General features: G+C 56.5%; 3 protein-coding genes across 3 annotated transcripts; all 3 read left to right on the forward strand.

Moving 5' to 3' along the window:
- The first annotated feature begins 1,007 nt into the window (after positions 1-1,007).
- Positions 1,008-3,516, forward strand: C8Q71DRAFT_128926 (uncharacterized protein). Its single transcript, XM_047916465.1, has 3 exons — positions 1,008-1,236; positions 1,288-1,584; positions 1,647-3,516. Exons 1-3 carry the CDS (start codon positions 1,168-1,170, stop codon positions 3,090-3,092), a joined length of 1,812 nt encoding a protein of 603 aa, XP_047777371.1. The 5' UTR covers positions 1,008-1,167; the 3' UTR covers positions 3,093-3,516.
- Positions 3,517-6,495: 2,979 nt separating this feature from the next.
- Positions 6,496-11,605, forward strand: C8Q71DRAFT_837687 (uncharacterized protein; the record flags this gene model as incomplete). Its single annotated transcript, XM_047926471.1, has 7 exons — positions 6,496-7,053; positions 7,104-7,240; positions 7,297-7,435; positions 7,487-7,580; positions 7,638-9,148; positions 9,200-10,594; positions 10,784-11,605. Exons 1-7 carry the CDS (start codon positions 6,589-6,591, stop codon positions 11,603-11,605), a joined length of 4,563 nt encoding a protein of 1,520 aa, XP_047777372.1. The 5' UTR covers positions 6,496-6,588.
- Positions 11,606-14,821: 3,216 nt separating this feature from the next.
- Positions 14,822-15,648, forward strand: C8Q71DRAFT_859234 (S-adenosyl-L-methionine dependent methyltransferase; the record flags this gene model as incomplete). The annotated part of the gene is made up of 2 exons (XM_047927602.1): positions 14,822-15,501; positions 15,564-15,648. 2 exons carry the CDS (start codon positions 14,822-14,824, stop codon positions 15,646-15,648), a joined length of 765 nt encoding a protein of 254 aa, XP_047777373.1.
- Positions 15,649-15,650: the final 2 nt, after the last annotated feature.

Genomic DNA, 15,650 nt, shown 5'->3' on the forward strand with positions numbered 1-15,650 from the left:
TCTGTTGCGCCTACTCAGGTTGTACCCATCGCCCCGTTATGCCGTACTGAAGCTCTCCAGCGTGCTTTAGCTGCATGTGCTATCATTGAACTCTCGTTATATGCCGATGGTTGAAGGCTCCCCACGAGGCGTCACGGATGATCAGGATCCGAATGCAAACACGAATGCGACTATGAGCCGTTACTCGTCAAAGCAGTATCAGATGCCCGGCCATGGGTGACATAGACATATGGGCAGTATCAGTCTCGATGAAAATGCGCATTCGCGTTGAGATAACTCACCTGTCTGCAAATCGGCCCCTACAGCACGCACGATAGGTATTCATCCCAGTGCAGATAAACGGTGCAGTCCCTGACCGCTACCGCAGTTTCACTAAATACATCGTAATAGAGTATGACGGGTCCTCTGTCCGGCAACGCTGATGCTGTCGCACCGCAAGCTATTCCGGTCGACTTCGTAGGTGAGCACACGTCTGCTATGTACGAATGCGTAACTTGCCTGCTGACAGTCGAGTCTTCTGCTCCGCCTAGTGCATCACGGCTCTATGCCGCCATACTGTACCCTTCTCTGTCGAGCTTGGAGTCACCGCGACCCATCTGCAAACTTCGAGGTGGTTGGTCCTGAGGATTGGCATTGAGCTGGATGCGACGCGCTGATCAACTCGTCAACACACCTATGATGAGTGAGTGTCACGTCCACCTTTGATGGCGTCCAGCTGGACTCTTCACCGGCAGTACGTATTGCTTCAAACAAAGTGAAACCCCGGTGTGGTAAGGCTGCAATGTGTTCGCCTCCGGGCCTAGACGACGGCCCGCCAGAGGTTTCCTATTCGAGCGAACAAATAGGTACGTCCACGCCTTCTATCCAATCCCAACACTCGATGACCCGACAATGCTGTGCATGTGTTAGAATGCACGCGCCCTTGTAATCACGCTGGGCCTCAATCTGGGCGGAGGCTCGGGGGCGGGCGGCTGTGTGTGGCTTGTGGCTTGAACATGCACGCGCGCTTAAACACTTACCTGTGGCCCGCGTCGCGTCAGTTCAACTCGAACCCTGCTCCATCCACCCTCGTACTGTGCCCCGCTACTTCCGGCGTAACCGTGCGCTTTAGTACACTGCTACATCGTAACACTACCCCGCCACATCGTGATCAACATCCCTATCGCAATGCCTGCCCAACTATTGCGCTCGATCCCCTCGACCCTCTCGACTCCCCCGTCCCCCTCTAAAAGCACGGTCAGTCACCAGTGCATCTCCCCATGACTTCATCTGACTGAGGAGTTCTAGCTTGCCTCTCCTGAGGCCACCAAGCGCGATGCTTTCCTGGCAAAGTATAGATCGTCCCCCGTATACCGAGTTTTCTTCAACCCCGACCTCTGCGATATCGTTCTTCGGTTCCTATACGATCCCGACCGGCCAGAGACCCGAGTCTCCGTCGCGCGCCTTGCCCGCACACACCCAAAGCTACACCACATGGCGAGCCGCATCCTGTGGGGAAACATGGACTCGTTCGTCCCTTTACTCAAACTCATACCGGGGTTCACTTGGAGGAAGTGTCGTGACGAGCGCGGAGACACCCGTTGGGTACGTGTATCATTCTCCATAAATCGCTCCAATAGCACGTCTCATCTCGTTGTGCACATCAGGACGTCGAAGAGGCCGATGCCACTGACTCTAAATCGTCCCAAACGGTCGTCGACACCGTCCGATTCGAACACCACTCCCGCTACGTCAAGAATTTTACCTGGATCGACAGGGACCTAACGCCACGGACGCTGTCCTTCTTCGTGGACGCACTATCGTCGCTCAACAAACCGTGGCTCCCTACTGTGCGAGTCTTCGAAGACCTCTCGCTTAACACCATACCACCATTCGCGCTTTTCGCTTCACCCAGCCTACAGGACCTCTGGGTGACCGCGTCGCTTGTCAAAGAAGAAGCCTTGACGGCGATGTTTGACGAGCTGCCGTTACGCTGTCGCAACCTTCGGCATCTGCACGTACGGGCGCCGCCGAGGTGGACCAACGAGCGGGGGCTCGGCGAGTCCGAGGCGTTTTATCCCGTCTTCACAGACTTCCTCCGCAACGGCATCGATGGGAAGGCGCTGATGGGCCTGCGCACCCTGCGCATGTCCGTGCCCATCGTCTGGGAGGACGTCGTCTCTCTCGCGCGGTTGCCCCGTCTCGAGCTGGCTGACGTGTCCGTGTATATGGACCCGGAGTCGACGGCCGACTTCGAGCGACTGCCACCGGGCTCGTTCCCCAGCCTCACCAGCTTCCGGCTCCACCTGACCGAATTTGGCGCTGCGGGCGAACATCTGTTTGATAGTATCGAGTCCACCTGCCTGGCCGACCTATCAGTGTCGATCTCGGATGTAGCCCCCGATGCCACGAAGATGCGCAGATTCTACGAGGGTCTGACTAAGAGCCCGTTCTCCAACGCGCTCACGAAATTCTCGTTCGTTATATCGAGAATTTCTGAATTGGAGCCCAGTAATCTCGGCTCACGAACCATGACGTCCTCGATGTCTACCTTGCGGCCACTTCTACAGCTCCGCAATCTACGCTACCTTACCCTCGGTCTTCCCCGAGTCACCCTCTCGTGCAACGACATCAGCGCTCTCGCCTCCGCCTGGCCGCGTCTCAAGACGATTAACATTCACCAAATGTGGGACGGCGTGACACCTGTCTGTGTCGAGTCCCTCTCAGCGTTCTCCACGAAGTGCCCGAAATTGGAGCGCATAGGCTTTGATGTGTGGGCTGGCGACAACAAGTGCCCGAACGAGACGTGTGGGCACCCTGTCCCGACGACGTCTGTGACGCACCAGGGTTGCCGGGTTCTGTGTGCCGATGAGCGCACCTACTATTACACGGTGGCGTATCTCACATTGCTCTACCCGAAGACGAGCACACGGGAGCTGGAAGACGAGATCATGCAGTACGTTGGGCGAGCCAACGCTATCGCTGCAGGAGAAGGCGCTGCAGGTGAAATCGTTGCCGGGGAAGCAGCTGCTGGTGAAGTGGCCGCTGGTGAAGTCGCTGCAGGGGCAGTCGCCGCCAACGAACTTGCAGTCGCTGCCGGCGATGCACAATGAACATCATTCTGTATTTCAGTAGTTTTTTGGTACTTCCCGTCGACTCACTGTAGCACTAGACGCGCCATTTGCTGGATCCCAGATGGTACATACTGGTACTGCCAGTGAGACGCAGAGTCTGAGAGACTTGCGCGCGAGGACTCGGAGGAGCTCGGATGGATCTCGGCACAACTGGCCCCGGCGCTAGCCTGTCTGCTCCGCGATCCGAGATCCAATCGACCTTTCATTGAAGTCGACGTCCACTGACGACTTCTCCTAGCCTCTCCTGCTGCGTCCCCACCTGGCTACCACGGCGATAGTTCCTACCCTCAATTCACGCGAACTTATATATACTACATGCTCAGTTTGTCTCTAGTCTTCTCTTGGAGTATGGTATCACGCAAGCCCAGCTGACGCGTACACCGTCTTCCCCGTCGTCTTTTCGGGGCCCCGTGGACCAGCTACCGCAGAGGGTTTACCGTCGAAGTTCTCCTTCGGGGAGATGGGAATTCTGCTGAATATAACCCAAGAAATCTTGTGCAGTCTACGCGTTCCGCGTTCGTCTTGGACAAGCTCGCCGATCCCAGCCAATTCTCTACTTCCTCGGAAGAGCGATCCCGATGAAAGGAGAGGCCTTGAGCATACCCATCGTTCCTGGATGTGAGGTTTCAATGCCTGACTTGTCGAGATTGTTCATATGGTTGGGGTCGACTGTGCTGTCGCTCAGGTACGTCGCCACTTCGTGCTTGGTCGACCGTATGCTAACCAAGGTATTAGACCCAGAGAACGCGCGGTGACTTTTGTGTCCTGAGTTAGACACGTCCGAATGGCTACGCCTAGTATCAATGACAGTCCAACGCATGGCATCAACAAAAGTCTGGAATCGACACGGACGGACACTGCGAGGCGGCCGATACGATGCGTTCAACCATATTGTTATCTCCATACCGTTCAGTCCGTATACGTGTGCGCCAGGGTCCTCTCGCCCTATGTCCTCCCAAATCCTCGCAACGTGCCGCGTCGGTCGACACGTTACTCGACACCGTCGGCCATCTTCTGAGGAGTCACTTCTGTATCCGCTCGGTAGGCCTTCTGTGCTTTGCTCGCACCCATACCGTCATTGACCCAGTAGCTAGTACAGCTTTCACTGCCGTTCTACGCTGCTCGTCAGGTCGATTATGCGAATCAGTCGTCGCATAGTGACAGGCTGCGCCGTTGGGTGAGGGGCAACTCGAACGCGTTGAGTGCGGACGGATCAGTATGCGCCTCGCCCAAGAATGGTTCTAAGGTTAGGGCATTACTTTGGTCGTGGCGCCTCGAGCTGATTAACGTTCGTCTTAGATTCACCGCCATCCCAGTCTGCAGTGGATTGGACGAATGTATGCGCCACTGCCGCGACCTACTGTAGCCGCCGACGTGCGGTTCGTTACACCTATGAACTATACGGACCCCAGGCCTCAGGCTTTCCGCTAGCAATAACACAGCCTCGAGACGTCCTCGAGTCTCCCCGCTCTTCTTACCCACACCCTCGCTGTCACCCGTTGAGTCTCCTAGTACTACTGCGTTAGGGAGATGTTGCTCAGACAGGAACCAAGTGTCAGTGTTCTATGTTCTGTGTTATTCTGTCGCGCGGGCCTGATCAGTGATTGAGTATAGCTCCCTTCTTCGGACTAGATTCGACGTGCTATTCAAACTGCGTGCTCATCATAACCAACCGCCCTCCCTGCAGGGCATCCCGCCTCAGTCGCTCTCTACTCGTAAATCGGCCACTGAGAACTCGTAGCTGCGTTGGTCGTTCCCTCTACAGAGCCTGTCGGAGGCGCGTCGTACGCGCCGGCCCGTGGTCGTATTTTCTAGACTCGGTTTCTATGTAGATTCGACTCTTCGCCCCCATTACCCGTCGCTCTATCCTCGCATTCCGCTCGACATCTTCTCGCTTCCCATCGACGAGATGGACCGATCAGCTCTCCCCATTGCTGCGCGGGTCTGCGTGGCTTGGTATCTACAAGCTATGCCCGACCTCTACCGCGGCATCGGGATTCATAACCGCGGAAGTTACGAAAGGCCAGTCAAGATGTCTCGCGCCGCGCCGCGCGCGAAGGAGTGGCTCATGGCCGTGCGCGGGCTCAACGCGTTCGATCTAGACACGCTGGTCAGTAGGGAAGGATAGTCGTTCAACCACTTCTCCTCTCACTCGGTCGTCTGTCCCTTGGACCTCGATTCCTCAGCATCTCTGGATTACCTCGTTGCACGCGGCTCGATCACCTCTCGCACTTCAAGTTCGTCCGCACACCGCACATTGCGTCTATCCGCGTGTACGTTCAAGAACATCTCACAGCCATTTCGGATATTATGCGCCTTCCCCCATTTGGCAGATCTTGCTCTTTGGAAGATCGGCGACTGGGGTTCCATGTCTCGCGAGCCCACGAAGTTGACGTCTCGTGCACGCCTTCGATCGAATTCGACATGGTTTGCATGTTTCCCTGATCAGTGACGTCGAACGGGACAACACGGTGTGCATGCGCGTACGCTGCAGCACAACGCTTGTCTGCGCGATATCCCGCATGTACATTCAGACTTCCGGACGGTCTATGTGAGTCCGCACAAGTATTTGCAGTTGTGCGGACCTGATGTCATGATTTAGATCGAGTGCGTGGCTGTCTGAAAGACTGTATCTGCTAGCATGGCGGTCGGGATTGTGCCGCTGAACGACTCGGCTCGCGCCGCGTCTTCAAGCTGCAGGCGCAGAGAAGAGCTACGGACCGAGGAGAAAAGCGACGAGGCTGAGAGAGGTGCTCTTATTTGTCTGCTGCTTAGGTGCGGTCGTCACCTCTCGACTGTCCTATTTGTACGCCAACGGAAGGGGTTGCTAACACAGCACCTGCGCAGGAGCACGCCGTCGCCTGGTAGACCAACTGTGAAAACGAGAGAGAGTCGAGTATGCTCGGCTGGCGTTATCTAGGTGAGCTCATGCCGATTGCGTGTATGCGCCGGGGTTGGCAGGTTACGTCGAAGAGGCAGACCTGCTGTCTAAGAGTCTTCGCGGTACTCCTGCGGTCGGAGCTACCTCCCAGCCGTACGGCCTATGGCGTGTGACTGTGTTCCAGGCCATTACTGGGAATAGCAGTTGGGCACCCGGCGTCTACAAGGCAGCTTGATTTTGGAGCTTCTGCTCCTTCGTTCCTAGACGCTTGCTGCTTTCTCCAATGCTCGTAGTTGTGTGCGCGTTTCGCTGTACCGAGTGTCGGGTACAAGGCAGAGAAAGACGTTCATCTGCGCTGGTAAAAAGTGCCGAGATGTTGCTCGCCAGTCACCATAACATATTAACAAGGGTAGCCGAACCCGCACCACACGTTATAGGCCTCGTGTTGCTTGTCCTCGGAAGCACTCTTTGATCTCTGCTCACAAGTCGTTATCAGCACGCACCATCGTCGAAGTTGCCGCGCAGGTCTCTCCCTGACTCTCACCGTCGCCGTTACCCTCTCCCGTGCAGTCTCGCTTTCCCTCCTCAGTCACCATGGCTAAGAGGCCTAAGAAGAATATCTTCAAGTCTTTTCGGCGACAGCCCTCCTCTACGCCTGAGCACAAGTCAAGACCTGCGAGTAAGGGATTTCATCGCCTCATGTCGCTCCTGTGTCAGGGAGGTTCCTCGCCGTCCCCACATATGTCGAGGTCGCCAAGCCCATCCCGAAGACAATCCAGTTCGCAGGCAGTGCGCCCCCAAGCAGACTCGCTGCTCGAGCATTCAGATGCCCGCCTCCCAGCGGGGGCCTCCGATTCCGACGCTCCCAGCTCAGGCGAACAACCTGCCGATCCAGGCGAGGGCGTCGAACCCCCTGCAACGTATGAGTCCCCCAGTAGGGCCATGATAGGCCTAGCTGTGTTCAAAAGCGCGCTGCAGATCACGGAGAGGGCCGCCGACGTCTTTCCCCCTCTCAAGTCAGCCGTGGGAGGTCTGCTGGGAATCCTCGACTTGGTCGAGGTACGTCAGCATGCAGTAGACCACAGCATCTGTTGACTTTGTTTGATCAGACGGTTGTCGATGTGCATGAAAAATTCAAGCGCATCGCAGAGAAAGTCTCCCTCATGACGGAGGTGGTTGAGATGTATCGATCTTTGGACTCAGGCCGTCAGGGCGAGATGATGAAGTACCTGGACAAGGTCGCGGAGTACGTAACGTAGAACTTGTGTGCGCTCTATGATACGACTCAACAGATGTCCACAGCGAACTCAACGCAGTGGAGGAAATCGTACAAAAGAAACAGGATCGCAAGATTAGCAAACGCATAGTTCTTGCGCCAGCCGACGTCGACGAAGTTGAACGACAGTTCCGTGCTGTTGGGGATGCCACGGACCTTTTCCTTGTAGGTTCGTTTCAGCCTGAATATACGACGACTTTGCTCACAAGGATGCAGTTGTTAGTCAACGTACGCCAGATTGCGGCATTGGAAGAGTTGCGTAGGCTTAATCAGTCATCGCATGCAAACTCAGCCAGCCGGATCCAGTTTGGTCAGTCGCCATCAGCCCTTCCTCACTTTGGCTTGCTCTAATTCATGGAACCTTTAGATTACCTGGACAAGCTGTCTGGGAGTGAGTCGGCCCGCTACGATGCGATAGACATCCCCTTCTGTACCACGGACACCCGCATTCAGCTCCTCGAAGACGTCTTTACTTGGGCAGCATGCAACGAGGGCGAGGATGTACCGTCGATCTTCTTCCTGAACGGAGTCGCGGGATCTGGGAAGAGCACTATTGCGAAGACGTTGTGCGCTTCGTGGAATCACGCAGGCCGCCTGGGTGCTAGTTTTTTCTGCTCTCGCCGCAAGGCCGAGCAGCGGGATGTGCGGTCCATCTTTCGGACACTTGCGTACCTCCTATCACTGTCTTCACCCTCATTCGCGGATGAGGTCGTCAAGGTGCTGCGAGAGAACCCGCTCGCTGCCAGTGCGAACATCGAGGAGCAGTTTCGTCTTCTGATCTCCGATCCAGCGACTGCCGCGTTCACTGCAGTGGGTCCAGTGCCAGTCGTCGTCGTGGATGCTCTTGATGAATGCGATGACGCGGATGCGACAGAAAACCTGCTGAAGGTCATCGTAAAACACGGACGCCAGCTGCCTCTCAAGTTCTTCATAACTAGCCGGCCCGAGCATCACATCAGGACCATGTTCAGGCAGCCAGGCTCGCGACATCTACGGCTGCGTGACATCGAGCGCGATATTGTTGACGAAGACATCCGTATATCTCTGACGGCAGAACTGTCCGATTTTGAAGATGTTCAGTTGTCTCCCGAGGACATCAAGATTCTTGTGGACCGCTCGCAGGGTCTGTTCATCTATGCGGCCACGGCATGCAAATACATCAAAGCGCGTGATGTACCAGAGCCTCCGCAGGAGCGGCTACGTGAACTGGTTGCTCCGCATGCAGATCATCCCCCCACCGGTATTGATGAGATGTACGACTACATCCTTGGCCAAGCTCTTCAGCGCTTGAATGGCGACCAGTCGACGAGGGTTCTGCGGTGCTTACACGCAGTCGTCTGCGCGCGCAATCCCCTCTCTGTCCCCGAATTAGCGCACTTGCTATGCCTCACCCCTGACCAGGTCCGCTATGCACTCGTCGCTTTGCATTCCGTGATCAACGTCCCCGACCATGACGAGGAACACGGTCTCCTGACAACATACCATGCTTCCTTCCCAGACTATCTCACTACACGGACGCGGTCTGGATCAAAGCGATGGGCGGCAGACACTGGAGCGACACATCGCGACCTTTTCCTCGGGTGTAACAAAATCATGGAGACTGGCCTGTTCTTCAACGTGTCGGGGTGTAGCACATCGTACGCCAGCAATGCAAAGCAGCCGTCGCGTCGAGAGCTCCCTTCGTATCTCGTTTACGCGTGTCGATTCTGGATCGAACACCTGACCATGTCGTCCGTCTCGGAGGAACGAGCGACTCAGGATGTCTTGGCTTTCTTCGAAAACAAGTTCCTATACTGGCTGGAGGTGTTGAGTGTTTGTAACTACACAAATGTAGCGTCTTCACTGATCATGAGGCTGGAAGTCTGGCTTCGGGAACAGGTGTGTCCCTTTGCATGCCGTCCTGTGGATACATGTTGAGCCCACACCCAGCAAACCAGACAAAACACGGAAAACGCGGACGTGTCACGATGTCTGCGGCTTCTGCTGGACGCGAATGACTTCCTCATTCGCTTTGGGATGCCGATTCACGACAGTGCACCACATATATACATCTCGGCTCTTGCGTTCACACCTCCAAAGTCGCAGATCAGCCAGGTATATCGCGCTCTACTGGAGCGTCGATTGAAGGTGGATACTGCGGAACGGCTCACACCATTACCCCTCCTGGAGATACACGAACAATCCCACGTTCGCGCACTAGCCTTCTCAGCCGACAGCAGTTGGATCGTGTCTGCCGGAAACGACGTCCGCCGCTGGAATGCAAGGACAGGGGAGTCAATTGGCCAGCCGCGGCAGGGACCTGACGTTCCGCATTCTCGCCTCGCGCTCTCACCGGACGGATCTCGCGCTGTGTCCTGGGACGCCTGGCACTCGAGTGCCATCCATATCTGGGACACTACACTGGATCACTCCATTGGACGGTCGCTCAAAGTTCCTATGGATGCCACATCCGACAGCGTGGTAGTGTTCTCGCCCGATGGCAAGTGCGTCGCAGCCGGTATCACAATGCCGAAAGGTCGCGACTTCGCCATTTGCAAATGGGACGCGGACACGGGTGACCCCATCGGCCAACTGCTTGAACTGGCAGGATCGGCGTGCGACCCGGACGACCGCGAGTTTGTTTCGATTGTGTTCGCACCCAATGGCAAGCGAATCGCTGCAGTAAGCGGAAATGCTGAAAATGCTGGGTTGTGGGATGCAGAGACAGGCACTAAGATTGCAGCACCATCGAATTTTTGGGCAGCTACATTCTCACCAGACAGCGCATTCGCTGTGTACGGGGAACCCAGTGGTGCTATTCATGTCCGGGACGCGGAGACTGGTGATGCAATTGGACAGCCGATCCAGGGACACACAGAGGGCGTGCTTTCGCTCGCATTCTCGCCGGATGGCAAGTTCATTGCGTCCGGGTCGTATGATACCACAGTCCGCGTCTGGTCCTTCGAGCATGGCAAACTTGCCGGTCATCGGGTGCTGAAGGGACATGCAACCTTCGTCAAATCGGTCGTCTTCTCGCCGGATGGACGCCTCCTTGCATCCGCCTCGGATAACGGGGAGATCTGTATCTGGGATGCAGCCCAGACTACTACGGGGCACACGGATTCGATTGGCGAGCGGCCCAGGCACACTAGGGACGTGACGTTGGTCGCATTCTCGCCGGACGGCAGACAGGTTGCATCTGCATCGCTAGACGGAACTGTTCGTGTCTGGGATGCACATACAGGTGCTGCGGTCAGAGAGCCACTGCTGGGACTCGGTCATGACAGCAGTGGCTGCTGGCCAATAGCCATCGCATTCTTGGTGGATGACAACAAGATCAATCTTGTATCTTGTTCAACTCGCAACTCGAGGGGCTACAACAATCGTCGTGGCCCTGCAATCAACGTGTGGGACATGGAGACGACTCGGAGCAAGTCTGGTGAGCGGCCACACCATGGATACTGGGGAAAGGATGGCACGTACAATGTATACGCGCTCTCGCCGGACGGCAAGCGGATCGCACTTCGGGCGAAGTGGCGGAAGGAGTCGTCCATTGAGATTGTCGAATCGGCGACGGGCGCCCACATCGTGGACATCGACATGTCATCCCAAGCCAACTTAACATCCGCCACGTTCTCGCTGGATGGCAGGTTTATTGCAGCCTGCTTCAACGATCTCACCATTCGGGTTTGGGAGACAGACACTGGTACCTGTGTTGTGCCGCCGCTCAAGGTCAAAACGAGCGAAACAGCAGTCGCGTTGTCGCCCGATGGCAAGCTCCTTGCGTATACCTCCGATCGTTGGCGGTGTGTTCGCATTTGGAATCTCCAAACCCATATCGAGCAGTCATGCATTGAAGACGCAGACATAGTGAGGTCACTCGCGTTCTTGCCCGACGGAAAGCACCTCGCGTCCGCGTCGCGTAAGACGGTTCGCGTCTGGGATGCTCAGACGGGTGCTCTGGTCCTACCGCCTCTCACAGGACACACGGATATCGCGGTGAGGTCAATCGCATTCTCGCCAGACGCTCGGCACATCGCAACCTGTTCAGAGGACGACACTATCCGTATCTGGGACGTGACCGTTGGGGCATCGTATGGACCCCAGATCGTGACGGGATCCGGTTCACCCTCCCTCATCGATATCTGGGAGTCGCATGGTGCGGAGTTCGATATGACATACTACGGATGGATCATCGGCCCCAACAAAGAGCTCTTTGTTTGGGTTCCCCCAGAATATCGCACTGGCTTGTTGTGGCCTCGCATGACTGCAATCATAGGCGTACATCCCGTTCGTCTCGACCTCCGCAACTTCGCACATGGCTCGAGATGGGCAGAGTGTTGGCGCTCAACGTGAAGTGGCAGACATGGTACGTCCTGCAGTATTATTTGCGCCTCAATAATCATCATGCGGTATGACTCTGCAGATTGTGCGTGCTGTGTCTGAGGACTCGGTCCTGTCGCTATGACGAAGGGCGACTCGGCGAATCGGGCTGAACGGGCTGGTGTGGAGGTGCTCATATTACGACGCGTACACATGTATATATAGACCCTGAGCGAGATGAGTATTGTTGTGGAAGATCTTGACCCTGCAGGCGATACAGCTTGCCCTCCTTTACGAGCATATTCAGTCTCCTCCGGCCAAGATCCCGCAGGTTCGAAGCTTGTGATGCTGGCCGAGGAACGGGGCACGGTCAGCACGAGCACAACGAGCCAAGAAAGCGCAAGACATAAAGCAGCATCGCGCATACCAGCCAACCGTCGATCCAACCCCGCTCCTGCCGGCCCTTCGCCACGATCGCCCTTGGACAATATTGCCATTTCCCGCTCGCTTGATGTCGACTGGGTCCTTCCGACCGACGTCCATCCGCTCCGCTTTGTCCTACGGCCCGCTCTCCTCGCCAACACACACATCTGTGTCTCCCCCTCCACCTTCTACTGGCACGCATTCTCCCGCTTCACCTGGCAACCTTCGCCAGGGCCGCCGCACACTCTTCGATCCGGCTGTGGTCGCACTTGGCAGTGGTGAGGTCAGAGCTAAGCTTGGAGAGCGTCCGCACACGAGGGCACTTCCTCATTACATGGCAGTGGTAGATCCCTTCCACCTACAGCATCCCTCCTTCCCGCTCAAGCACGTCGATGTCGTTGTCAATTAATCTTGCCGTCCATGATACCCGGCACCCGGACGCAGTGGCTCGCTCGTCTTGCGCCCTCCGGCCTGAAGCGTCCCCGAAAGAGTGAGCTCTATGATCTTAGCGGCGCGCTGCGCGACCTCTATCCGTGTCTGCGAGAACGTAGTGATGGCATTAGGCACCACACACAGAATGGCAGAGGTGAACGCACCCTTGCGGCTGATGTTGTTTACGCCACGCCTGCGCCGCCCTTCTCCACGTGAACGACCCTCCGTGAGTACCGCTTTAGAATGTCGAGGTACGTGCAAGCGTCTCCACTCGATGAAGCAGCTCCTTGGGAACGAGCAGACGATGCTCGTAGTGACCTAAGACTCCGATGACCCACGTGGAACTTGAAACTGTAGAGCTTTCGACCGGAAGCCGGAACAGATCCGAGGAGACCACCAACGCGGACTCGGAGGGCGTCATGCGCACATGTAGGTGCCGTGCCACACCATGCAAAGCGGGAGTCAACGGGAAGGTCGAGGAGAACGGGATGACCGACGTAGTCGTCCACCAACTGCGAGTCGCGCATCCGAAGGTACGCGTCCACAGAACATAGCACGCATGTACTCAACGGTGCTTATGCTCCCAGCCATCTCCAGCGTGTTCACGTTCTCGGTAGGGGGTTGCCAGAATACCAGGCGTGTCGATGACTGGCCCTCGCAGGCAGCGATAGTCGAGGCGTCTGACGGGGAGCGGCGACTTGGTCATGAATGAGTACGGATGCGTGACGTCGACATCCGCGCGAGGCTCGGAGGGGAGGATAGGCGGCGGCTGACCATGTCTCTTAGGATGGGGGATCTCGGTCACGTACCGACCGCCTTGAGCATGCGCCTGCGTTGACATACATCGTCTGCATGTCGCGTGAGCCAGGTCAACATGTGCAGCGGGTCTGAAGGTTCACGAAGCGCGCTGCCGCGTTGTCAACAGTACGCCCGAGCCACAGGTGAGTGAGACAACAGTCAGTTCGGGGACTTGACCTGCACTAACCACACACCTTAGATCTTGGCGGTACGCGCGAACAAGGCACACCGGGGATGACGATCCAAAAAACCGGCGGGCTCGTCGCGAGTCAGCCGGTAGTAGCCGGAGGGTAAGCCGTCAAGGAGAGCGGCGAGTCGAAACTGACTGTTATTCGTGCAGAGGACTTCGTGCGCGAGTGGGACAGTCAGTCCCTCAAGCCCACGGCGCTCATGCTCGTGACCCCCTGGCCATCAGCGGCGATACGGCAGTGCTCGAGGGCAGTTGGTGAAGCACCGCCTCTAGGAAGGTACGACTCCTACTGCTTCGTACGTGTCGCGGACCTGCGGTTCAAACCGGCAGCATAAAAAGTCGAAAGATTGTTGTGTGCTGTCCAATCACCGCAGTGGTTCGCCGCAATCTCTCCTAGGACCACTGCGCGATGCATGCAAGGGCCGACCGGTATGTTAGCTCGTATCAACTTGACGTTTGCCTGGACTGACAGTCTCCTGGAGGACGACGTGACGCAGCGCCGCTGAGCGTGTACCGATTTGGCCGGGAGGTGTACGGGTGCTTCTGGGGACTTGCGGACACTCGCGCGACGTGGCTTAGCCACACCCCGGACACGGACGACCGCCTTTGAAGACGACCGCGTGAACATGGCAATTCATAGACATGCTTGAGGCGAGAACGAGTGACGAGGTTTGACAAGGTGAGGTTGATCAGTACGGCTTGGTGCGTGACTGACGGTCGCGTGCAGGGCATTCACGTCATCCTACCGGAATCCTGGAAGTGCTCTTCCTGGTCAAATGCACGCTGGATGGTGGCTGTGTCACGGTAGCATTGACGGCACGGATAAACGGGCGATGCGGGCGTGTGTATGCGGAGGTCGACGGGCTTGCGCGAGGCGAGCAGGTGGGTAGCGGCTAAGTGAAGAGTTAATAGGTAGCTGTTGACAATGGACAATGACATGACATACCAACCGAGCAGGCGTGTTGCCATCGCATGTGTCTCGCGCAACCATCTTTGCCTGCGCGTCCAGCATCCAGCGGCCAGGTACCGATTCCGACTTCTGTCGCCCTTGTCGGGCCCGCGCCCTGCGGCCAGAGGAAAGCAAGAGCGGCCCTTGAAGCGTCAAGAGCCGACCTGGAGCTCCAGCACTATCGGTTCAACGGGTTTCCCTTCGATATCATTCGAAGAATGATACGGTTATGTGAGTTATTCTTCCTTGATTGGCACATGCCCACGACCGCCGAACCTAGTCAATTACTGATAGATGGTACATGGTCAGCCGAATACGGCCTTATCCGAACCCATGTTCTGATCTTCTGCTCGATCCTTGAGAAGTCGCATAAGAGGTACTATCGCGGTAATTTTCACCGAGCACTCTGCCCCTGATCTTGTACCCCAGCCTCATCGGACTCACGCACCGCGTTAGCATGGATCCCTCGGCTCGCATCTATTCACGCTTCAATCTGCATCTATACAATATCGTCGTCCTCGTCGTCTCCAATGCCTGGGCATGGCGATGCTCTACGACCTCCACTCTCCTTCCGTTCTTCCATAAGAACTTGGGCGAGAGTGCCCATCTAGACGTGGGTGTCGGCACCGGGTATTACCCGGCGAAATCAGTGCACCCTTTCTCAAAGACGGGGAACGTCACCCTAGTCGATCTTAACGAGGCTACGCTGAGCACTGCGACATCGCGACTACGCCACGCGGGGTACAAGGGGACCATTGACGAGGTCCAACATAACGTGTTTCAACCCCTCCCCGAGAGCCTTCGCGGACGATTCGACTCTGTCTCCCTATTCTATCTTCTCCATTGTCTCCCGGGCAGAATGGAGGACAAGGGACCGAAGGTACTCGCTAATCTGGCGGACGCTCTGCGACCCGACGGCGTGCTGTATGGCGCGACCATACTGGGACGAGGCCCAGGGGTGTCGCACAATTGGTTCGGCAGGCGTTTGATGGGCCTGTACAACAAGAAAGGCATATTTGGTAATGCGGACGACACCCTCGATGAACTCAAGCGCGCTCTGGAGGGCTGTTTCGAAGAAGTGGAAGTGAAGTTGGTGGGAGTGGTAGCCCTATTCGAAGCGCGGCGACCGAAGATGAAGTGAACCGGTCAGTAGACAATTTGACATTGTCCATGCCATTCGGAACTCATTCTGCGCTTAGAACAAGATTCATGTTGCTTGACGTGGACGTCGTCGGCCATGTTATCGTGTTCATTGTTGATCTCGGACAAAGCTTGTTCCTGTAGAC

Source organism: Rhodofomes roseus, assembly GCF_022264815.1.
Source record: "Rhodofomes roseus strain CIRM-BRFM 1785 chromosome Unknown C8Q71scaffold_14, whole genome shotgun sequence".
In the NCBI taxonomy this organism is placed as follows: domain Eukaryota; kingdom Fungi; phylum Basidiomycota; class Agaricomycetes; order Polyporales; family Fomitopsidaceae; genus Rhodofomes; species Rhodofomes roseus.